We start from the raw sequence: 25,540 nt of genomic DNA on the forward strand, positions 1-25,540 counted from the left end.
GTAGAAGAGGACAGAACAAGGAGTAATGGTCTCAAGTTGCAGTGGGGGAGGTTTAGGTTGGATATTAGGAAAAACTTTTTCACTAGGAGGGTGGTGAAACACTGGACTGTGTTACCTAGGGAGGTGGTAGAATCTCCTTCCTTAGAAGTTTTTAAGGTCAGGCTTGACAAAGCCCTGGCTGGGATGATTTAATTGGGGATCGGTCCTGCTTTGAGCAGGGGGTTGGACTAGATGACCTCCTGAGGTCCCTTCCAACCCTGATATTCTATGATTCTATGATTCTATGAAAAGAAAATGGCTGTGCCCTTTTTGCTTCTTGACGATGGAAGGTGGCCTGAAAGTCTCTTCTTCCCTTCCTTATTTCCATTAGAAAGGTAGGTCCTGTTTTGGGCTGAATGTCTAGAGATCTAATGAAAACATGACCTCACAAGAGTGAAAACAATAAACACTGAAGCAATTGGGAGGGGAAAGGATTTTTAGGTAGACTGTTTAACAAAGACATCCTTTCCTCAACATGTTAATTAGCAATTGATGTAGAATTTATTAACAAAAACAGTGTTTTAAAGATTCAAACCACCTGCCTTTTAAATTGCAGAGCACTAACAATGCACATCCCCCAAGACAGTCACTAGCTGTTTCCAGGAAAACGGGAGAGCAAGAATGCCACATCTTCTGCTATTTTCCCTCCTTTTCTTTTTAAAGGAAAAAACCCTACACTTCTCATGTCATCTTTATCCAAGGTAAAGAAACTGAAAAGGGTACAGGACCAATGAAGGAAAAAGCTCTGTTATAGGTAACCATTAACAGTGTTGACAAGAAGGTGATGGAAATCAGGAAAGAAGGGTATTATTGACTGAAGTGTCTTCTACATAACAAAGCTACTCAATAATTTCATCAGGTTTGTTATGTATTATGTTTTCCAAGCAAAACGAGCCCTTTTCCAGCTAGATGACTTTTACTTCTGAATCAGGAAAAACACTTCCAAAGAAAGAACAAATACAAAGTCTCCACAAAAGAGATCACAGTAACTCAGTCATGCTTCTGAACTGAAAAAACAGCCTCTGCAGCTGGCAGAGAGACTTGTCTACATTGAAAGGTGCAGCACACAGAAAACAGAATGCCACCCTCTTCTTTCAGTCACCTAACCACAGACGCCACATCACTGACCATTCACATTCAGCTGAGCATCACAGCCATTACAGCAGGCTAACTTGGAGAAATTCCTTAGCTCTGTTCAGTTTCCCCCACCATTAGGATAAGTCATAACACATGGTCATGTCACATGTATGTAGGTGAATTTTTGAATTCAAATTCTTGTGACTCTGAATGTTGCTTCACAGCCTGTACAGTTCATGCACCTCTTTTTCTAATTGAACACAGAGCGGTGGTGGGATTTTTCTTACCAGGGCCTCCCTACCTTTGGTTGTTACCCGTTGTCATAAATATAAAGGGAAGGGTAAACCCCTTTAAAATCCCTCCTGGCCAGAGGAAAAATCCTCTCACCTGTAAAGGGTTAAGAAGCTAAAGGTAACCTCCCTGGCACCTGACCAAAATGACCAATGGGGAGACAAGATACTTTCAAAAGCTGGGAGGAGGGAGAGAAACAAAGGGTTTGTGTCTGTCGGTACGCTGCTTTTGCCGGGGATAGAACAGGAATGGAGTCTTAGAACTTTTAGTAAGTAATCTAGCTAGGTATGTGTTAGATTATGATTTCTTTAAATGGCTGAGAAAAGAACTGTGCTGAATAGAATAACTATTTCTGTCTGTTTGTCTTTTTTGTAACTTAAGGTTTTGCCTAGAGGGATTCTCTATGTTTTGAATCTAATTACCCTGTAAGGTATCTACCATCCTGATTTTACAGAGGTGATTCCTATACTTCTATTTACTTCTATTTCTATTAAAAGTCTTCTTGTAAGAAGACTGAATGCTTCTTCATTGTTCTCAGATCCAAGGGTTTGGGTCTGTGGTCACCTATGCAAATTGGTGAGGATTTTTACCAAACCTTTCCCAGGAAGTGGGGTGCAAGGGTTGGGAGGATTTTGGGGGGAAAGACGTGTCCAAACTACATTTCCCAGTAAACCCAGTTAGAGTTTGGTGGTGGCAGTGGATATTCCAAGGACAAAGGATAAATTAATTTGTACCTTGGGGAAGTTTTAACCTAAGCTGGTAAAAGTAAGCTTAGGAGGTTTTCATGCAGGTCCCCACATCTGTCCCCTAGAGTTCAGAGTGGGGGAGGAACCTTGACACCCATTGTCACTGGAAGAGGATTTTGTGATTTGCCGCTACTGTCCAGCATTCCAGCCCATCGCTTTGCAAAATCTAAGGGCAGAGGCTTCCCAGTGGCTTAAGAGGAGTTTGCCAGCTCTGTTCAAGTCACTGCATGGCTGAATGCGTAAATCCTGTTTTATTTATTCACTTGGCACAAAACCTCAACTTTGTGGATATTAACTGGCCAGGCCAATTTGTGGGATGCCATCAGCCAATAAATAAATTGGAACCATCTCCAGACCTGAATGGCTTGCTAATTAAGTTCAGTTACAGGGAAATCTGCAGTCAATCAGCTCGGCTGTTACCAGTTGGAACTGTGCACTGTTAGCAGTAGATGGGTGTTATGATAGCTTTCTGTTTTGGAGGGTGGGGTTCACTATGGGGGGGCAGGAACAGTGTCCCCAAGTGCTCTTCATCTGTCAATAGTCACAGGAGACAATCAATCTTGGGGATCATGAAATAAAAGAGGAAGTAAAAAGCCTAAAGAGATCAGTCCCACTGTGGAGCGCAAGGTAGAATGACACTGCTTTGCTTCTGATCAAAACAATTTGGCGACACACACACTTTCCAGGCCACAAAGTCTGAGAAATCAAGGGCTAATGTCACAAAATTCTGCACATTCAGAAGGGTAAACATGGGATTTTATTTCTATTTTTTGGCCCATTTAATTTTTTTCACCCCTCCCCACCACAACGCACTGCTCAATTTTCTCTGCCTGGCTCCAAATTCTTCCCTCACACCATCTCCTTCATCCAACTGAAAGCTTTGGGGCACGGGAGTCCTTAGTGACTGCTGCCAGCAATGGCAGAATCTTGATGTATGGCCTAGTGACAGCACAATGTTGAAAAGCTATAAGTAAAAGAGATTTTGTCTGGATTCATCACACGCTGCATTCATAGTGTCTCCTTGGTGCAGTCTCCATTGACAGAAGCATGATGACTTTACTAACAAACATGTACAACATAGCAGAGCAAAGATTTGTGATCATCAGATGGAAGACACCGTATAGCACAGCAAAGTATTATAATTAATATGCAAGTACAGAACAACACAGATTACACATAAGAGTCATGAACATCACATGATGATGCATTATCTCCTTGTTTACATTTTCCCTGCTGTATTCTAGTTTTGACATATATGGCAGGGAAGCTGCTAACACAGCTGTGCAGTCTGGGGCAGGTGGGATGTCCCACGTAACAACCTTAATTTGAAAGGTGCTGAGTCCCACCGAGCTGCACTGATGTCAATGGAAATTGAGGGCATTCAGCACCTTATAGGGAATGTCCGGCATCTCTGAAGATGAGGGGTGGGGAGGACTCCAAAGAATTACGCTGTCCCACATACTTCAATAGCAAAGAAACAAAGGGAGGGGAAAAAAATCAAACAGTGAGTCAGAGAGAGCTGGTTGAATTTGTTGTCATAACAGAGCTTGCCATTTAAAATCACAGCCATGGGTCTCTCTGCCTGGATGAAACCTATTTCGTGTTGTTGCTGTTCAGCCCTTGATGAGTTTGTCACAAAACCGCGTCCAGGTAATGAGGTAGAATCCATGACAGCTGGCAATGGCAGCTGAGCTACCAGGTCTGAGACAGCCTGAGTACACTAGCTGCCTCTTAGCCAGCCTCCCTTCCCCACAAAAAGGATGGCATCCCTCAAGATGAGGACGTAGTTCACTAATAGAAAAGGTTCGGACTGCCCCGGCCTGTCGGGTAAATGTAGGAGAGAAAAACCCTCAAGAGGTCCTGGCTTAATCAAGCAATTTCATCCAAGCAGAATGTTTTGAACAGACAGGCCAACTCTGACCCAGCAAGGTTCGTCTGAGGTGTTGTCAACTCCGATAGCAAATCATAGTCATTTTGATCAGGCTAATTTTTAGTGTCTTCTTTAATCCACCTGCCTCTTTCCCTTCCTTGCAATGGAAGAATTCAGAATCTCAGCACCAATTAGTAACTTTTTTTTTAGAAGACTCAGTGCCAGCATAAAATTAATTACAGAAATGTTGTAACATTCCCAGCAGCTAGGTTTGCAAGGCCAGATTCCTTTATCAGTCCTGCTTGCTGGTATGGTGTTGCCTTTTACTTTTTAGCTGTTTTAGTTTCTCTCTCCTTTGTGGCAAATGAGATGTTTCCTGGCTTCAGAACAAACAGATCTTGAAAACGAGTTGAGCTGGAGATCGGTCAATATCATATGCAAATAAATAAGTGCTAATTGCAGGCAGTGTCACTGTGTGTCAAGTGCAGTTATTGTGACCACATTTATTGGCCAATTAGGAGCTTTACTGGACTTTAGAAGAGATAAATTACAGTTTAGTGGGTTCACCCATCATGTCACAGAGGGAATGTGGGTTGTGGTTTTACTGCATTACATTTAGTGGTTTCACCACAACTAAATGCATTTTCTTAATAAATTCCACAGGCCTTTCCCAGTAACTCATCCAATCTAGGGCTCTCGGGAGTATCACTCCAGCTGTCAGTGGTAGGAATTGTAACACAGTGGCATTATAGAGATACAGTACTGCATCAGCTGGAAATCATGCTACCTGCAACCCGTTCAGAAGAATCCCAGGACCTGGAAATAGTGGGAGCGGGAGTGGGAAATGAATTCTAAAGGAAATTTAACAAAGCAAGGACACTTTTTTTCTCAGATCTACTCAAGCCTTACTATGGCTTCCTGGGCTTATATTTCTATTGAATTTGCCATCTCTGAGCATAATAGCAAACTTCCAGTGTACAGGATAACAGAACTGGAATCTGCTGATCTCTTTTCTAGGCCCAGCTCTACCACTGATTTATTGTGCTACTTTGGTCCAGTGACAATCTTCCTGTGCCTTAATTTACCTATTTGTAAAGTAGGGATAGAAATGTTTATACCAAATACAATGTAACGGCAACATTTATGGGAAATACTGAAATCTATGTATATGCTAATTAAATCATTTTTAATGGCACACATAAAATGGCGTTTCCATCTGAACTTTGTCTTCCAGGTTTTCATGACTACTCTGCGCTAGTGTATTTGTAATTGGCCTTTTAATACGGTATTTGTAGTGAAGGGTGATGTTTTAAATGCAGGAGCTGGGGGTCTTTTGGGCACCCCTCATTTAGGGGAGGTTTCTCAGCAAGATGACATGAGGCTAATCTTTGCCCGAGGAGCAGAGTAGGTCACCTTTATAATGTTCCTTCCTCAGGCAAAGTGAAAAAAAACCCCCAGTCCTGTTCTGAAAGGACTTAGTGAGACAGCAGAGCCTTGATTTTATGAACACGAATCTTACCACTGACCAGTCATAAGAACCATTTTTCCCAAGGGCGGGGGGAATCTCATAATGAAAGTGATGTCAGCGAAGAACAAGTCACCATCCTTTCACATCCCAATGCCTTCAGTGCATGAGAAGTTGCTTTGGAGTAGTTTGAAGGACAAGAAAGCAATTCAGTGCACCATACTGCCACTTATGCGTCATGCCTACCATAACCTGGAGATGTTCAATTTTACGATCTTCTCAATCCCCAATTAATTAAAAAAATAGGGGTTGTACTGTATTATCACACGGGGGGGTTGAGTCTTTGTACTATTGTGTTGCTATGTGTAGGACATAGAGCTCAGTCAAAGGAATGAGACTGCTACAGGGTTCAGCATGACACAGAAGTTACCTCTGCACAGTCAACATTTGCTGGCCAATACCCTCCAGTTATTTTCTATTCCAAGTAGGCAGGAAAACTGTGATAGCCCTGACACGTCAGAGGATGAGGAGAAAAATATGTGAATATAACAAGGAAAAGGTGGTCTTCAACCCATCTGTGAAAAATGTCATGTTTGAGTGAACTGAAATGTTTATTTAAACAAATATGGATCTGGTGTTGCTTTTTGGCTGGATTCTCAACTCTGCTGTGGAATCTCAAATGGGAGAGATATACAGCTCTGATGACAGCATCGCATTGTGTGAGATGTGTATGTTGCATCCACATTCTCTCTCCTCCCACCCTGTTTTTCCCATTTGGATTTGATTCAAAAGAACAAAAGGGAAACAGTGACACCGCAGGGCAAAGTGTTTTAACTAGGAGCCAAGGGCACTTGGTACCAGGGAGGATCAGACCTATGGCCTGTGTGCTCTGGAAGTGTCTAAGTTATTGCTCCTCAGCCCCAGCAGTGCTGATTCTTAGTCAGAGAGGGTGGAAAAGAATGGAGGGGCCTTATGACAGAGCAACAGTCTTGTGTCTATAGTAATTGCTACATCGTCCTAGAAAAGGGGGCTCTCCCACTCCCATTAGGGCTGCAGTGTTTTCCTTTCAAATCTCCTTTTTGACCTCTGCTGCCTTGCAGTGTTACATTTTCTTTTCTTCCTAGAGATCTGTGAATGCCACCAGCTGAGAGAATTTGCAAGGGTGTGTGGAGGTGGGTTTCGGGTAGTAAGAAACATTGGAATAAAAGACATCTTTAAATCTGCTCAGCCATTCTCACACCAGAATTTTCCATAAGAAATCAGAGGTTAGAAAGTGTGTTATTAGGGAAGAGAGGGAAACTCAATCAGCAGCATTCAGCCAGGCCTGTCATATAGTCAACAGTTATGTTTCTTTAGTAAGGCAGAGGGAATGACGATGTTTCACACTTAATCTGGTGAATTCAATCTCTCAGTCTTCCCCAGTTTCTATTTTCTTTCTTTTAGCCTGTTCTTTCAGAGTTCTGTTGTACCTGAAGTTCTAAACCACAGAGAGACCAAAAACAAACCCTCCAATCCAAACATCTTCATATTTCAGACTTGGAGCCTGGATCTGATCATGCCTCCTGATAGTTCAGGTTCTGGTCAATCCAAAACTCTAGGACCCTGTGGGGGTGGGAAGGTCCTGGAACAGCCCAGAAGTCTACCCAGCAATACAACAGCTCCCCAACCTCAGCCCCGTGAGCCTGAGTTGGCTGGCCCAGGCCAGCCGTGAGATTTGTTGTTTTTTTCGCTGTGTAGACATACCCATAGGGATTCTCCAGATTTGGAGAAGGGATTTGCTGCTTGGGGGCAAACCGCACCCTCTCAAAGTGATGATGTGGAGGAATCTTGATGAACATCTCTTCTCCAGCAGCCTCCTCCCAGGATTTGTAACGTGAAGTGGGCATGATTTAAAAACCAGGCCCTTTGGCAGTTGGGCTGCAGATTCACCCAGTCAGGGGTCTCATGATGTCTTTAAGGAAGGGGATGTAGTACTTGCCTCATTGTCATGATGCCTTTGGCTGTGTTCTGTAACTGAGTAAAGCAACTCATGGTAACACAGGAATCTCCACAATGGATCAGACTGATGGTTCCCCTAGTTCAGTATCCAGTTTCCAACAGTGGCCACTGCTCGATGATTCAGAGGAAGGTGCAAGAAAGCCTGCAGGTTGGGAAGAGGGATAATCTGCTTGCATCCTCTTCACATGGCACACTGACCTAACACCAGAAATGGTTAGGGATTGGTGTAAATACTGAAGCATGTAATTTTATATCCCCTTTAAAGTTTTTTTTAAAATGTATTCATTACTATATTTCTGGATATTTTTGATATCCACATAAGCGTCCAATCTCTTTTTGAATCTTGCTAAGCTATTGGCTTCATTAACATCATGTGACAATGAGTTTCACAGCTTAACTATGTGCTGTGTGAAAATGTACGTCTGTTTATCAGGTTTGAATTTGATGGCTTTCAATTTCATTGCATGTCCGGTTATTCTTTTGTTACATCAATGGGAGAAAAGAAATCCACCTTAGAACCATACAGTTTAAGACTAGGTTATCTAGTCTGACCTTTTGCATATCACAGGGCACCAACCCAGCACCCATACACAGAGCCCAACAACTGAAATTAGACCAATGTATGACAACCGACAGGAGACACGGCTACTATATGTCACCTTCTTTATACCAGTCATTATTTTGAATAATTTTATCATGTCCCCTCTTTTTTGTCTTTCTAAGGTAAACAATCTCAATCTTTTCAATCTCCCTTCACACGAGAGCTTCTCCATTCTCCTGGCTCATCTCTGGGCCCCCTCTCTTTCTGCAATATCCTTTTTAAGATAGGATAACTGGTAACGAACACAGTATTCCAGCTAAGGATAAGCCATCGATTTATATAATGGCATTATATTTCCCATGCTAGTCTCCACCCCTTTCTTTATGCATCCTAACATTTTATTGGATTTTTCCACCCACAGTGGCGCATTGAACAGAAGTCTTCTTTGAGCTGTCCACAATGACTCCCAGGTCCCTTTCCTGAGTTGATATTTAACTTATTACCTAGTAAAGTCCATGAGTAGTTCCAGTTTTTCCTTCCAACTTGCACAATTTTGCATTCATCAATATTGAATTTAATCTGCTATGGTGTTGCCCCATCCACCTACTTCGATTAGGTCCTCATAGTCATCCGTTGACTTGACTAATCAAATAATTTTGTGTCATCTGCAAGTTTTGCTGCCTCACTGCCCGCCTGTTTTGCAGAGCATTAATAAAAACAAACAGACTGGTCCCAGTAAGGAACATTGTGGTATTCTGCTTTTAACTTTTGTCATGATGAAAACACACCACTTACTACGCTTAGATAGTTTTTGAGCCATGCCTTTCACCCCATGCCTACTTAGCTTCTTCAATAGCCTTTGTGAGGAACCTTGTCAAAGGACTTTAAACATAAATTATGTCGACCAGTGGTCCCTTTATGTGCTACTTTAGCTGACCCTTCCAAATAATTCTAATAAAATCAAAGTATCTCCTATCATTCATAACAGGAAAAAGTAGAATCTTGATATGTAGGGCTGGAAGGGCCCTCAAGAGGCCATCTTCTCCAGCTCCTGGTGCGGAGAGAGGATTGAATATATTTGGACCATGCCTGACAGGTGTTCTGAGTAGTTATCTCCCAACATGCTCTGTGGTGAAGACTAAGGCAAAGAACCAAAGCCATGACAGATATGTTTTGTCATCTTTATTAGAAAGAGACCTATACAGTATGGCAGTCCCTCTCTGCATTACTTTACATTTTTCTTAAAAACTCAGAATACTGTACAGCTGACACAAAAATCTCAAGGTGGAGCAAGGGTTGAGGGGAAACATAATACAAACCAGCATATTTAATCAAAACAAGATCATATGAAACAACAAGCAAAGTGAAATGTCTGTCAATTGTTTTAATTACAGTACAAACAATATAAATAAAGCATCATTGCGTCATTGTAAAACAAACTTGCTGAATGAGGTAATATAAAAACAACAACAGAAGAGCCTTTTTTTTTCTTTTAATAATTTCCACACTGCTCTGTCATTTATACATGACTATTTACAGAAACAGAAAAAACACACTATAAAGTCTGCTGTGTGCTAGGCATTTCCTGCCTCTACCCAAGAAACATTTCTCAGGCATCACCATTCACCTGCTCCCTTCCCCCCACCCCCAAACCCCACTTTAAGAAACATGCCAATGTGACAATGCAGGGAAACTAAAGGGTTTGATGGCTGAATGGGACAGAACAGTAAAACAGTTTAAAAATCTAAGGTTTGCATTCAGGCAGGGTATAAAACTCAAATATTTAACCACCACAAACTGGTGGTCAATGGGTCTTCCAAAACAATGGGAATTTTATAAGCCATGCTGGCTGGCTTGAGTGCTAAATTCTGATCTCAGGGGCAAAACTCCCCTTGACTTCAATGAGTCCAGAATTTAGCCCTTTGTGATTTACAGCCTGATTCTGCAGCCCTTACTCAGGCTCTGATTCAGCAAAGTACCTAAGGTTGTGCTTAAATCCCACTGGAGCCAATGGAAGGATTGCCACAGTAAAGGCTGCAGGACTGGGCTCACACCAAACATTAAATCTAGGAGAGACAAAGTGAGAAACTACAAAGAGCTATCGACTCTTTTCTAAACAGCACAACTCCCTAACAAGTGTTTAAAAAGACCATCAGTCCACATATTCCCTCTCACTTTGTGCAGTCTGTACAAACTGTGTAACAATTAAAAACTATCTTGAAGTTTTCTTTAGCCTAAAAAAAAATAAAGTTGATTGGACCAATTTGTATCCCTCATTCTGTGGCTCAGGAATCCTTATATTTCCACAGAGGAGAGGGCTGTGCTTTAGAGACACTTCAGTCAGACTTTATCTGTGGATTGGCAAAATGACCCCAGTGGACGCAGTGCAGACCTGCAATGTGCATCTTGAATCCAATTCAAGCCTGGAATACATCAGTCATTTTGAAGAAGAATTACCCCATCCTAGAGGATTTTTAGGTATAAGAAAGGGAAAAAATTTAAAAAAAGATTACACCCCCACAGCTGTGTTTTCCAACATACCTCCCTTCACTGCAGAGAACTGACATCTTTACCTTATCAGGTTTGAGCTCTCTTTAACTTATTTCCCCTACCACGATTATAAACTGAAATGGTCACTGAAAGCAATGGTGTGAATCATGATCTAATATTTATGCACTGCCCACTATTATGCAGTGCCTTAACATACCCTAGAGTCAATGCTTACCATCTCTTCAGAAACTAATATACTGCCACAATTTAGCTAACAAACATGTGAAGGGAAGGGCAGGGAGAGGTCTAAGGAAACTATCAACTTGGAGAGAGCTCTTTTAAACATCTTCCTCAGAGTGGATTCCTGAACTATCCTATATACATACACCACACACACATTATGTAAGTGGCAGTAAGACGTCAAATGGCATTAATTTAAAACAGCTGCAGAAGGTCAGACTGTCATTCTCAGAGTTCAATTCAGCCAGTCAGCTGAAGTTCTCAGCACTTTCCCCATAATTATATATATCGAAATCGGCTTCTGACTGGTGAGCCCGCTCTCAACTTTTGCATCTTTTTCCCACCCTAGAATTTTGCTCATCTTTCATAGAATAGAAACACACCACTATGGCTGCCTAGGCCACAGCGGTTAACCCAGTCGGCTGACTATGCCATTTTAAATCACGGTAGAGTTGGCATATCCCGCGACGAGTGGTGAGTTTGGGGTTTTTTTGATAAAGACACTGCGTGCACCTATAGTTTGAAGGAGTCTTCTGAATGAGCTGAATTGATGCTCACAACCAGTTGTCTGCCTCACCATCATCTGAACTAAGAGCCCCCTACGTTCAATGGGCACCCAAAAGTACCACTGTCTATGTCTCTTTCTGCCTAATTATATCCACATACACAGTGTATACTGTTGACTGGGCAGCCACAGTTCTATGCATGCCTCATTTATGCTTGCAGACACCTGCTTCATGCATGCACATATTCACGCATATAAATTAGGAATGTGAAAATGTGCACAGTTATGCACACCTAACTGAAACCCTGGCACTCACTATAGATTTGCATATATGTAAATATATGTACACACACTATATATAAAATTATATCGCATGTGTTATGTATAGCATATATGTATATATTAACATATGCATACACAGACTGCAGAATATTTTTGTTTCATACGTTTAGTAGTATCCATCCATTGCCTATATCTTGCAACTTTGCCAGTTTCTCCTGCACTCTGCCCAGTAATAATCTAACTCTACTGGGTCTCATTCTAAGATTCCAAATCACTGAGCTGCTTGCCAAACAACCACCATTACATTTGTATAAGAAAAAAACCCCACAATTAACCTGCTGCACATTCCCTCCACCTTAACTGTCGAATTAGCTTTGAGAATTACACTGGCCTTATCCACAGTTTGGGCAATGTTAAGTCCTCCACCAGTGGCAGGTTTAAGATCCCATATCTTGTGGTCCATCAAGACTAGGAAAAGATTAAATGCTACTGGAGAGGAGCAAGGACTGACCCAATTTTCTAATCAGATAGAGCATCTGTTTATAGCTGTGACAAGACACGAAATTTCAGACTAAAGCTGCAATACTATGACTTATAAAAAGTTTTAGATAATTTCAAGAGGTTTCTAAAATGTATTCCTTTTTCCCATCCTCCACCTTGACTTAGACAACTTAGCTTTAAAGGTGGAAGGATACAAGAAAAATTGTACCATTGATATTTGCAGAAACCAGAAATCATTGATCAGTTTTTCTGTAAAATATGTGGCCACATAAAGTACCTGATGGTGTTATCACTGCTGGTCAATGATACGGTCATTCCAAACTCATGCCAATAAAACTTTTATAACACCCCACACCACTTTCTCCCTCACATTTTAATCTAACATTCATACTACATTGAAAGTGACTAGCTCTGGAGCACTGACAAAACCTCAGCTGTTAGAACTTTGAGCAGTGGGCATTCAATACAAACACCCAGCGGTTGGTGGCCAAAAGAGAAGACGAAACTTTTGAGAGTCAGTGAATCTCACCTTTGTCAAGTGGATGTGCTGGAAACGTGAGATGTAAATAAGAAAGCTAACCATGTTAAAACATTGAAGGATGTTTATTTTTATCTGCCCATTAAACAAAAGTCCCTAAAATGCTCAGAGGACAAGTATAGGGAATGAATTCACCCACATATTGCTGTCACATGAAATAAAACAGCAAAAGCTACGATTTCCAAAAAAGCGACTAGCGATTTTGGGGGCCCAGTTTGAGGGCCCTATTTTCAGGGCATGTTGGGCACCCAGCCCTCTGAAATTCCCAATGGATGTACCCAAAATGACTAATTGCTGCTGAAACCCCCTTATCTCCTCTGCTTAAAATATGTGACGTGAACTCAGTCAAATGAAGCTTGGCGCCATGAGACGGGAGCACCAGTGACCTAAAATAAACCTGGCTCATGACAACCAAACCGGACATGATCACATGACAAATCGACGGCTTGTATAATTGGCTCTGTAATCTGTATCTTTTCCAAATGGGAGAGCCCTTTCAAACTAAAACTACTGAACCACTCTTCTTCTTGTAGTTCAATATGCAAGAGGTAAACCCTGATCTGAAAAACACAACTTCAAACTTGAGATTTATTAGTGTTATTTTATTCTTTCATCAAAAAGCATTGTGATCTGGAGTGCTTTTACATGGAGCAAACAGATAAAATGCCAAAGATTGCCTTTCTAAATGACAAATCTACAAAAATGGAAGAAGAGAAGTTAAAATAAATCAGGGGTCCGAGACTAATGAAGCAAAGGTCAGAGATCCCCCACACTAATGACAAAAGCAGCTCACTGTGGGAAAATAAAGGTGCTTTAATATAAAACATGAACAAGGGAATCATCAGCATTTTCCCAAGCAAGGACTAAACTGCCCCAAATTTGGTCCCCCTACATTTGCATTCTTAGAGTAGCAATAGCTTGAATGAACACCTGTTCCCTCTTGGGGTGCAAACATGGCTCCCCGAGACAGTAGTGAAGGAATCCACTTATTTAGAAATCTTTTGTGAAATCTGTGCTTTTCTTAGCTACTACTACTTTATTAAACCCACACATTACTTCACTGATCACCTTACAAATATAAAAGATGAAAATAGCAACAAATTGGACCCTCAGTGCGGACCCCATGAATAATGGTACATTGTAGTGCTAGATACAATTGTTAGGGGAGTGTATTTAACATTATGTATTCTCTCTCTAGCTTCTTTCCTATTTTACTCAACTTCCCCTTCCCATGAGCAAATCTCATATCAAGTGAAGGGGAAGCTCTTTGCTCCCTACAAAGTATAATTGAAGGAGGTGGGGGAATGAGATGCAAAATAAACAGTATTAATATTTACACAGCAGTTATACACTGTACCTAAGTAGCAATGCCTAAAAATCTTCTCCCTTTCCCAATGAATAGTTAAACAGCTTTCTAAATGGCATGTGAACCAGAATGCACCAACACTTTCAAGACACATTTATTCTTCTGCCCCCATTTAGCAATAAAACTGAAATCTATTAAACAGAGAGGATCCCTGACCAAACCCCTTGATCTGGAAAATCCTAAAACTTTCCAGAAGTTTGGATTTGGCCCCTCTGTCTACAAGATGAGAAACAGCCTTCCAAACTCTGGGAACATCAAGACCCCAGTGTTGTACATCAGGCTCATCTCTATGGTTCAACAGCAATTGGATTCAAATAAATAGAATGGAAACGCCAATGCTAAAAGCAAAGATGGCTTTGATTTTAGTGTCTTATTACTTGTGGATAAACTGCAGAGGAGATAGGAAAGAAGATAATGGGAGCAGGAAAAGGGTTGAATGGGTGACATTATGGATCTCCATTATTTGAGAAATATTTATTTGAGAAGATTTAGCTCCCCAGCATGTTTCTGTGGGGATTTCTTATTGCCTGGCCTTCAATTGGTTTTTAAGTTGCTCCTAACATGCTCAAAAGGCGTAAACATTCTGGCAAGTGGGTTCCAGAATTGCAAGAAGAGGGGCTAAAAGCAAAAGTGAGGAACTGAAGTGGACAGGTTAAAAGAGCAGAATCAGTGTAAAAAAAATTACCGTGGAGTCTAGAAGTCTTACTGTATTCCTTTGTGTTTCAATGTCTTGGTGGGGTCAGGATCACCCTCTGCAAAATGCTACCACAGCACCTATAAGTGCGTAGTGTCAACAAATCTCAGTTTCTAATGCCAATCCAAGTCAGACTAGGTCTGCTGGATATCTGGGAGATGACTAACAGGTGCTAATATTTGTTAAACATCAGCTCTGGGCACCTTGTACCCTAGTGTGTGAAGGAAGTAAAATGGGGTCTATCTTACAAAGGAAAACATGAGACTTTTCTTAGCTTTAAACTTAGGAGAGAGACTGGAACACCAGGTAAGAAGATTTTTGTTGTTTCTTTAAGTACAGTGCATATTAATTACACTGTACAAGACAGAGAGCTAGCAACAAGCAGGGGATGGTATTCACACTGGCCTGATCTTGTCACATTGCCTCTCACGGTGAGTCCTAGAGACCAAAGGCCAAGCAATGCCTTACCCCTTTCCAGCCATTTCTGACCAATCTTCCTTGAATATGTACCTGAGGATGCAAACTTCCTGGGAGACAAATATACCTGAATCTGCTCACATATGATAGCTTGTGCCTCATTAACACTTCTGCTACTGCTCACATCTCAATGGGAGGCGAGGGGGAATTGGTTACAGGTATGCATATTAGATAGCACAAAAAACATAGCTTTGTCAGGGCCTAAACCACATCTATCAAAGCAATGACAAGCCTTCCACATCTAGTAAGCATTACATTGTCTCCAGGGACAATGTATGGGTGGCCTTCCCAGTCTTTCACAGAGAATGCCACCAAGTGGATGGGCTGTATATCTTCCCTGCAGACATCCCTTGACTTTTGGGATATGCCACTAGAAAGAGGTAAGCTATCTCATATTCTACAAAAGCACTGGTCTACATTGCTATTATCATCCCTTACTAATATGTCTACGAAAAAGATGTGCTAATTTAAACACAACTGTGTTACTGCTTTATCTAAAGTAGTGTGTTAATATTCTGTTTGTCTGAATAAACCATCCTTCCTATGATACAGTAGAGTTTCCTTTTCTAAAGACTCCTTTGCTACAATTTCTGAATGTCCTCCTTTACCACAGAAGGATATGATGGACCTCTACAATGTCAGAAACCTGTTACAATTTAGCCCGGTTCCCCTTATTTCTCAATGCCCTTGTGTGTTTCATGCTAGGAAGATTGGTTTAAAGAGATAATTGAAAGGTGAATGGAAAAGCATTTTAAACCTAGAAGAATACCGGCTTTGAAAAAGCATTTGTGTTGTAGGCTTAAAAATGGCAACTTGTTTTAAAACAAAGTATTTTAAATGGAGGCGGGCTGGTTAGCACTTTTGGAAATCAGACTCTCAATTTCTACTTCACCGGCCTGCCAAGAGACTTGAGATCAGGTTACTGAGTCGCCTGCCACAGATGGTAAAATCACCAACACCCAGCAGCAGAATGCTGAGTGTGCAGTTTCATGTTCGGTTCTAGATGTTAGCGAAGTCATCCAAGGTTGGAGGAAGACAACTGTCAATATCTAAGTCCAGACGGCAGATTTGAGTAAAGAAGGCACCATGATGCAAACTACTTTAAAAAAAACAAAAAATAGCTTTATCATTTTGAATGCACATGTGCACCCATGATGCTGCCAGCTTAGGCTGGTAAAATGAACACTAAAAGCTTTTTCCATTCACCTTTAAATGCCCCTATTGCAACAAAGCATAAAAGCAGAATTCTAAAGGACCAGGAAAGCCCATCAATGTCCACCTGCTTGAGCCCTTGGGGCTTCTCTCACCTGATCACTATGGCTTTTGGGCCAAACCTGCCCCTTTTGGACACCCATGGGATATAAAATCCCCCCCCCCCGCATTTTGTCCACATACATTTTATTATTTTCTTTTCCCATTCTGACCTGAACAGATATACAGAGCCCCAGGAAGTGCAGAAACTCATGAAATACAAGAAGATCAGGCAGATGAGCAAATTTGTGTGCTGTGTGCACCTGACCAACTTCATGCACTTGTTCCTCTGCCACGATTCGGATCAGATTTCAACTTTCTCTAAAATACACCCTTCTCCCACCTTCATATTACCATATGCTACTTAAAAATCACTTCTCTTTTTGCCAGAAACCTTGCAATCTACTTCTCTGTGCCACAATTTCAGTTTTTAGAAGACTTCAGAAACCAGCATCAGTCTAGTGCTATCAAAATATTGAATCAAGTATTAAAACTGGCAGATGGATGAACTGTCCAAACTCCTTCCACAAATCATTGTTGCACCATAAAGCAGCCAAGTTGAGAGTCAAAGGAGCCAGGCCATGCCCACCTCAGAGAACGACATTAAGTTTAGCTATTAGACAAATCTGATCTCTCCTCCCACCCCCAGGCTGTGTCTTGGTCTGTGAAAGCATCATAGCTTCTAATGTAAAATATGTTTACGCTACTGAGAGACATCCTCCTTTTCTTCCTAATAGATTCTGTACACCTTTTTTTGGTAAGCCAAATATGCCATCCTCTCATTCCGATATGTTCTTCAAAGGTTTGCATCAAACAAATGGAAATACAGTTCACTGCTGGGAATATTTTCAATGTGCAATTATCTGTAAACCTCAGAACCTAACTACTTGCACATTATTTCGTTCACATCCATTATACTTTATAAATTAACAGAGGTGTCATTTGTCTGTACAAAAATCAATGCATATTTATGAACTTGTTTATTCAAATAGATTTTACATACATATAATCTAAAGACACAATACAAAATCTGTATAATTTAGGCAATGCATCACAAGAGAAATCAAAAAACTCAACACACTTACTTGGCAAAATGACATAACATATTTCTTGTGACTGAAAAAAATAGTAGCCTTTAATGCATTTATTTATTTTACTAAATGTACTTGAAATGTTTTTCCTTAGCAGTATTCATTATTTCTTTTTGTGTTTCATAGTTATTCTTATTTATTTTTTCCATTTTGTTTTTACACCAAGGAGACTGCAGTCAAATAACACTCAGCAACCGATTTCCTCTCTTTGGACTGAAAAATTAAACAGATACTAAATTATGACAGTGAATTTAGAAAGGAGGGCTCCAAGGGCTTGAAAGAACATGTCTGAGATAATATGATGCTTCTAAGAATATTGCAATCACATCCAAGCAATCACCGAAGCGTGCCATGTAACTACCTCCTCAGCTAATATGCTTTTTTCTCCGTGATGACTAATCATGTTCTATTAAACAGCAGTAATGCTGGAAGAACTCAACTATACAAGTGTAATGAAGCCAGTATTCTCCCTGGACAGATTAGCTACAACTGATTTGACACATACCATCATAGGAACTTCAAACCTGACAAACTCTGTGCTTGCTTCTGATTTATGCCGTCAAGCTCTTCGGAGAAGAGAATGAAATCCAAGTGTTCCGTTTGGTAGAGGTGAAATGTACTGATATGCTTAACTGTCAGTTAAGGAAAGTTACCATTTCTTCTTTCTTCTCCTCTTCCTCCTCCTTTCTTTTCCCTCCAACCTCTCTTTCAACACTTCTAGAACCTCTGTCTAAAGACAACTAGTAAAATGGTCCCATGTCGTGCTATAATTAGAGACCTCACAACCACTCTCTCTCACAAACCCTCTCTTTTTCAGTTTTCCTTATTCAAGACCTTTTATTAAAATAAATGGTTTCTGCAGCCCCCTTTTCTCCTCTGGTCACTTCACACTGTCCAGATGTGATTTTTCTGGAGAGGACAGAGATTGAGGGGAAAGGGGAGATGCGGAGGTATAAGACTCACAGGTCAGAGCTGTGAAGAAAATGGAGCAGTATGAGGCTGCGGATGTTACTCAGGTCAGTGAAGAAATGAGCACGTTCCTCAGATGATGGTGGGCATTCTTCCACTGCTGTTGTTCCTGTTATTGTTCTTCCTGGACAAATTGGGAGTAGCCATCAGGACAAAGCGCTCATCAGGGCAGCCATACTGCAGGAGAACATCAATGCATTCCTGGCCTGTGGCTTGCCTGGCATAGGCTAAAGCCGTGTTCCCATGGGCATCACGGGCCATAACATCCACGCCATACTGTGGAAAAAAACAAATGTCATTTGAGACCCTGCTGCTAACACAGCGTTAAAATGGAGTGAAAGAAAACAGCACAGCTAGAGCTGAGTTTAAGGGGAGGGGTGCGACGGATGGAGAGAAATTCTCAAAGACAGACGCTCCTTATTTGAAGGGTTTGTAAATCTAAACATGACAAACATGCTTCATGCACATACAGCTTTCTACTGGAAGTACCTCACCTGCTGCCGGTCATGCAAATACTCTCTCACCATTGCATTTTATGTGGATTTTCCACAGTGTGTGCACCTATCCCTCTCCCGGGCCTCACTCCAGTTTTTACCACATTTAAACAGATGTGGAAAAAGACACATTTTGCAAGCAACCTCCAAGAAGGCTTAAGTGCCATCATTTGAAAGGAACAGGAACATTTAGACTAAGGAAAAGAGGGAGATACCTTGAGCACCCCACTGGAATATGCTCATAGCAGTATTTTGAAAGGCCATATTGAAGTAATGTTTGCTAGACAATAGGGACGAGTGAAACGTAACTCCGCACTGCATACCCAACACCACAAGGCAGCTGCTTACCCAAATTAAGAGCTGAACTAACACTACATTTCCTTTCCTACATGCCAAGTGAAGGGCTGTGCGCCCATCCCCATCTCCGCAGGTCTCATTCACTTCTTCCCGGGTTCCATGGGCCAGGAGCAGGATGACAGTCCGCAAGTCCTCATCAGCTGTAGCTTGTAGCAGATGCTGGCCTAAAGAAAGTTCCAGGCACTGCAGCGGTGCAAGGAAGAGCTTCTGTTCATATTTAGCACGTATCCAGCGCTCTTTTTCTTCCCTAGAGAAGCAAAAAGAAACATGCCATTCAAAAACTGGTTCCATTGCCTTTGTGTGATGTTATATATTCACCTTTGGAGACAAACAATCCAAAAAACCCACTGCCATACAGAGAGGCTAATTAGCAAGAAAACATTTTCTTCTTGTAAATGTCAGCAAAAAAGCTTCTTTCTGAAACATTTCGTTTATGCCTTATACTTGAGACAAAATTTATTACACTTACACATTTCTCACCCGGTTGTACCTGGCCGGAGAGCTACATTACATACTGGGTTCATGGACCAGCCTTTCACCTCCAGAAACAGAGGCTCAAGCATGCCTTGGGCCACAAGTGGAACAAGTTTGGTGCCATGCAGTTTGGCATAGGTCAGCAAAACCGACCATCTCTACTCAAGAGAGGCCCAAGACTGGAGCAGCCAAGCGGAGCTCCAGGTCAGGATTGAGATGTGCTGGTAAAGCTACACAGGGAAATGTGCACAGAATTTGCCTGCAGTGGGCCTAGATGTAGCCAGTGGCAGCACTAAATTCCTCAAAGTTCACTCCCACGAACAAACTGACTCCTGCTTGCATCTAAAGAAAGAAAAGGGAAATTAATGAAAGATACTGCCTTGCTTTTTCATTCTGTAAGGTTTGGCCACTGAACAACAGCATCCCAGTTTGTTTCACAATGGGACAGAGGTTCAGGAGGTTTTTGTTTTTTAAGGAAAATCTCAGTACTTTAAAGCATCATTTCCTCTCACTGTACCAAGTAAGCACCAAAAGCTTCCTAGATACATTTGTATTGTAGGATAATGCCACATTTTACAAGTAACTCCAATTTCTGTTAAAAACTTTTCAAAACACACTGATGTGCTTTGGGGGACGTGGTCACAGGCAAATTCCCATTGACAGGTGCCCTTTGCCTAATACTTCAGGTATCTACATGGTAATCTGTCTATCCTGTGAAAACTATATATAGCACCTAGTAGGAAAACTACTTACTGGTGACATTTTTTCCCTCTCAAGTACAGAAAGAAAAGCTCTGTTTACACCTTTCAGCAGTGTTTACACTACTCCCAGTAATCTAGTGTCAGGTTAGCCCTAATCTGTTTTTAAATACTTATGTAAACAGATAGTTCCAACAGCAAATCTGGATTAGTTTTGCATCACTTCCTGGTACATGTGGAGTGACCTTACATTGACCCCTCTGGATGCTTTCATGCAAAGCTTTCCAAAGCATGCACTTTTCTACACAAATGACAAGTCAACCTATAACTGCAATATACAGTCATTTTTCCCCATAAAAAAAGTATAAATTTTTCAGTTTATTCCAAAAATTATGGCTCGGACAATCCTTCAAACGATCACCACACTCTGAATAATAGTGAAACCATCTTGGGGGTTGAAAAATAGCCTGTGATGCTGATGCTTGATAGTACATTCTATTTTAAAAAAAGAAAAGGAGTACTTAAAACATTCACCACGAGAGAAAACTTCTGAATACTGTTAACCTTGTGACACAAACATACATTGAGAGGGAAGGTTAATACTCCACTTATCTTGTGCTGATGTGTACAAATAAAATCAAATCCAACAAGTACCAATGCTGTGAGAAGGATGGAATAGCATAGCTCCAGCTGCCTAAAATGTCATGAATTCTGTGGAGTTGTGTCACATGATGCCATTTTGGTATTCTATGCACTCTTAAAAAATAACCATAGATCGTTGTAAAACTATTATTTATCCAGGTCTTCTACATCTCCAAGTCAATGGAGCAAGCAGGTACAGTATTTGGTAAGCCTCATTTAAAATGTTTTAATGTTTGTTAAAAATAAATGTGTGTAATGTACAAAATATTTTATAAATATATCATTTACCCTTATAAAATGGGCAGGACTCCCAGATTAAGTGCATTTCACAGTGTTATTGTGGGACCACTGCCTAAGTCAGGGGACAGTCAATTTATACCTCTTAAAATCATACATCCAATTTTTTTTCCAGAGCTGCTTCTACCCATCTGCTCCACAACAAAACTTTAAAATCTTAAATTTAAGGACTTAAATTTAAAGGGCACTGGTGACTGTCAGCAACAGCAACCTGCAGTTGTTTCTGCAACAGGTGTTCCAATCCCAGCTGTGGCATCAGTTGTGGGAATCGTGACTTGAACAGAAATTGCTCTCTGTTCAGAGAAACAAGCTATTTTAAACAAACCTTCTATTCTACTCACAATCCAGCTATGAGAAAAAGGATTTTTGTTTTGTTTTTATTAAAGATGAGCATAACTTCAGTCAGACCCATGAGAGCTGATACCTCAGTGTGTACAGAAGCAGCAACTAAAAGTGCCAGAATCAGCTGGACGTTTTCAGAGCCTTAGGCTGCCAAAGTTTTACAAAATTCATGAGAATGTATTTTATGTTTACACTATTTTTTAACAGTTTATCTATTTGTCCTCCACAGCATTTACATACGCTCCAAAAGCGGTTTTTATGAGAAACATTAACTCTTCTAAAAATGTGTATCTTACGCATATGAAAAAAAAAGCTGCTGGATAGTGATGCAAAGGCTTATCACACAATGAGATCCTGTCATGTCTGGATGGCCTGGGGGAACCAGGAATGAGCCACTAAGCTCCAAACTGGGACCACGTGATCACACTGTTTCAAAAAGGGTAACGAGGACAGACCACAAACTTGTTAGGTTATTATGGGTAATCCATTAATAGGGTCTGTCTGTGGGGGTGGGAACAGGCCATCCACCCTCGCTGTCCTGTTGGCTTAGCAGGGGAAGGCAAAGTGCAGGATGCAACCGGTCCCTCTCTTAAAGATTTCTACCGCTACATAACCTCGTGACACAAACCACTGTCTCTCTCTCTGACTCTTACTGTATGCTGTGATCAGAATTCTGTGCAACTTCACTAAATCTATTGCAGAGCTGGGCAATGGCTAGAGTTACTGGTAATCCAAGATATTCAGGAAATGGGAGTCTACTTGCAAGAGCAGGGTTCTGCATTCTATATTAGACTCTGCCACTGTGTCATGTCATTGCCTTGCTGTGTGACCTTGAGCAGGTTACTTAATTTTACTTTACTTCCATCTCCTCATGTGTAACATGTGCATAATACTCACCTATCTCTTATGAGTACTGAGAGTCTTAATTACATTAGGGCCAGATTCTGCTACCCTCGCTCAGACTGAGTAGAGCCTTGCTCTTTAAGTAGTCCCACTGAAATTAGTGGGACTATTTGTGGAGTAAGATACAATTCAGGGTGTGTAAGTGTGGCAGAATCTTGTCCTTACTGTCTGTAAAGCACCTTGAGATCCTCAGATGGAAGATACTTCAATGTCAATAATTGTTTCTAGTTTGCAAGACTATTTCAAAACAATTCTAGACACAGTAGTTATTGGGGGAATATACTGGAGAGAAAGTGTCAGCCTGTTATCCAGACAGACAATAGCTATTTTAAGTACATTCCTAATGAATAACACAGAAACTTTCATCTGAATACCACATGATGTTAATGACCGGCCTGGTTAAGGATTCCCAAAATTCCACTTGAGGGTTCTAGCAGGAAGCCATGGGAAGAGCAATCAGTGTGCCCTTGTTGCCAAGAAGGCCAATGGCATTTTGGGATGTATGAGTAGGGGCATTGCCAGCAGATCGAGGGACGTGATCGTTCCCCTCTATTCGACATTGGTAAGGCCTCATCTGGAGTACTGTGTCCAGTTTTGGGCCCCACACTACAAGAGGGATGTGAAAAAATTGGAAAACGTCCAGCGGAGGGGAACAAAAATGATTAGGGGACTGGAACACATGACTTATGAGAAGAGGCTGAGGGAACTGGGCTTGTTTAGTCTGCGGAAGAGAAGAATGAGGGGGAATTTGATAGCTGCTTTCAACTACGTGAAAGGGGGTTCCAAAGAGGATGGATCTAGACTGTTCTCAGTGGTAGCAGATGACAGAATGATAGAAACATAGAATATCAGGGTTGGAAGGGACCTCAGGAGGTCATCTATTCCAACCCCCTGCTCAAAGCAGGACCAATCCCCAATTTTTGCCCCAGATCCCTAAATGGCTCCCTCAAGGATTGAACTCACAACACTGGGTTTAGCAGGCCAATGCTCAAACTACTGAGCTATCCCTCCCCGCCAGGAGAAGTAATGGTCTCAAGCTGCAGTGGGGGAGGTTTAGGTTGGCTATTAGGAAAAACTTTTTCACTAGGAGGGTGGTGAACCACTGGAATGCGTTACCTAGGGAGGTAGTGGAATCTCCTTCCTTCGATGTTTTTAAGGTCAGGCTTGACAAAGCCCTGGCTGGGATGATTTAGTTGGGGATTGGTCCTGCTTTGAGCAGGGGGTTGGACTAGATGACCTCCTGAGGTCCCTTCCAACCCTAACATTCTATGATTCTATGAAACACAAATAAAAAGGCTTTAAATGTTTAGCACACCCTGAGGCAGCTCATTTCTGACCTCTGATGACAAGTGAGGTTCCAAACACAACCAATGTGCAAAATGGAGCACAAGTGAGACATTCCATTTGGGTATTCCTACAGGAAACTATCTTTGATTAGCTGATCATTGTCTGGAGCTGGCAGTGTGTTCCCCACACTCCCCTGGGTCGGCGCATTCAAACTTCAGAATTATTACTCTTTTGAGTAAAAATCCAGAAAGCTTCACAGACATCCTCTCCTGCTATATTTCCCCTAATACAGGCTCTCTCTCCTTTGGTGTGAGTGATTTAATTTAAAATGGAAAGTTCTCAGAATTTTCCTGGAAGACTATTTTGGCTTCACTGTACCTGCTCACCCTAGGAATTATGACACTAAGACATAAATAGTGTAACTGTTTCTCTGATGTCACAATTTCATTTCTGGGATCCACAGCTTGTCCTGGTTGAGTTTTCATTTTCCCAAAGGAAGGCCAGTCCAAGAGCAGAGTTGTCAGCAGTAGATCACTTAACCTCATTCCAATCCCCTGGAGGACCACTGTTCACATCCCCCGTTAGCTAATGAGCTAAAAAATGAATGATTGGAACGGTCAGCAATAAGCAGAAAGAGGAGGCATAGTACTTCATTTCAGCCTGTGCTGACATACCTTTAAATAAATCAACTGCTTAAGAGTGAGAGGAAATGAGAGAAAGAGCAACTAATCAGGAGAAAGACACTGAACCAATCCCTAAAAATAAATGTGCAACTGAACATCTGCTAATAAATATTCTTCTTCTTTTCACTTGTAACCCTATTAACCGCTTTCTGGGTAACCTCGCCTGTGCTAGGGACCCCAGATGTAGCTGTAGCATGCCAAATCCTAATCTTAAACAAAATTAGCTTGCTTGTTTACTGTGACTTCCAAAATTCATTAACATCCTTTTCTCTGGATCAGAGAGCAGGCCAAGGCCAGCTCCTGGGAGATGTTACAATACGATGTGTCTGGATCTTCTCTAGCTTGCCTGACCCAGTATGCAGTGATTGAGAAGGACACTGCCTTTCTTCAATGACCTTGCTGGTTCAAAATATAGCCTACTTGCACTATACTATTTTTTTTTTTAAACACACATGCACAGGGTGGATTAATGATCAGCTACAAACTAATAGATAAACAAATAACACTAACAACAACAAGCAGAAGTACAGTAAATTAGATTAGGTGGACCTTGCACCTTTTACCTTTATTCAGGTAAATACCAATCCATTTGAACCTAGTTTACTGATATAAACTTAAAGCCTTGTTGTCTATATAAAGGTCTGATACAACTGAATAATCATTATCATGTTGTTCCTCTATGTCGAGGAAGTGATGATGCACAAAGTCTTGACCAAAAAGCACCATCAATTTCCTTACTTTAGTATGTGTCTCCATCATCACTGAACTCTAATCCACTTTAGTGTGAATAATGAAAACTATGCCGTGTTTCTGATACTGTATATGAGCCAAAGTTTATGACAAATGGAACAAAATTCAACCCTCAGTTTATTCTGATATAATTAGGTGCTTGCTTCTCAAGATAATGTCCAATTATTTAAATTACTCTGCCA

General features: G+C 41.2%; 1 protein-coding gene across 8 annotated transcripts in view; it reads right to left on the reverse strand.

Moving 5' to 3' along the window:
• Window positions 1–9,194: 9,194 nt before the first annotated feature.
• AGAP1 (ArfGAP with GTPase domain, ankyrin repeat and PH domain 1) overlaps window positions 9,195–25,540 on the reverse strand; it is a 694,100-nt gene continuing 677,754 nt past the window's right edge. For all 8 annotated transcript variants that reach the window (XM_073306802.1, XM_073306800.1, XM_073306804.1 and 5 more), the window contains 2 exons: window positions 19,274–19,529; window positions 9,195–18,707 (listed from right to left, as the gene is read on the reverse strand). In XM_073306802.1, the coding sequence (XP_073162903.1) occupies window positions 18,504–18,707; window positions 19,274–19,529 (460 nt within the window). In that variant the 3' untranslated portion in view covers window positions 9,195–18,503. The remainder of the gene's footprint in view (window positions 18,708–19,273; window positions 19,530–25,540) is intronic.

The sequence above is a fragment of the Lepidochelys kempii genome, chromosome 11 (genome assembly GCF_965140265.1).
Source record: "Lepidochelys kempii isolate rLepKem1 chromosome 11, rLepKem1.hap2, whole genome shotgun sequence".
Taxonomy (NCBI): domain Eukaryota; kingdom Metazoa; phylum Chordata; order Testudines; family Cheloniidae; genus Lepidochelys; species Lepidochelys kempii.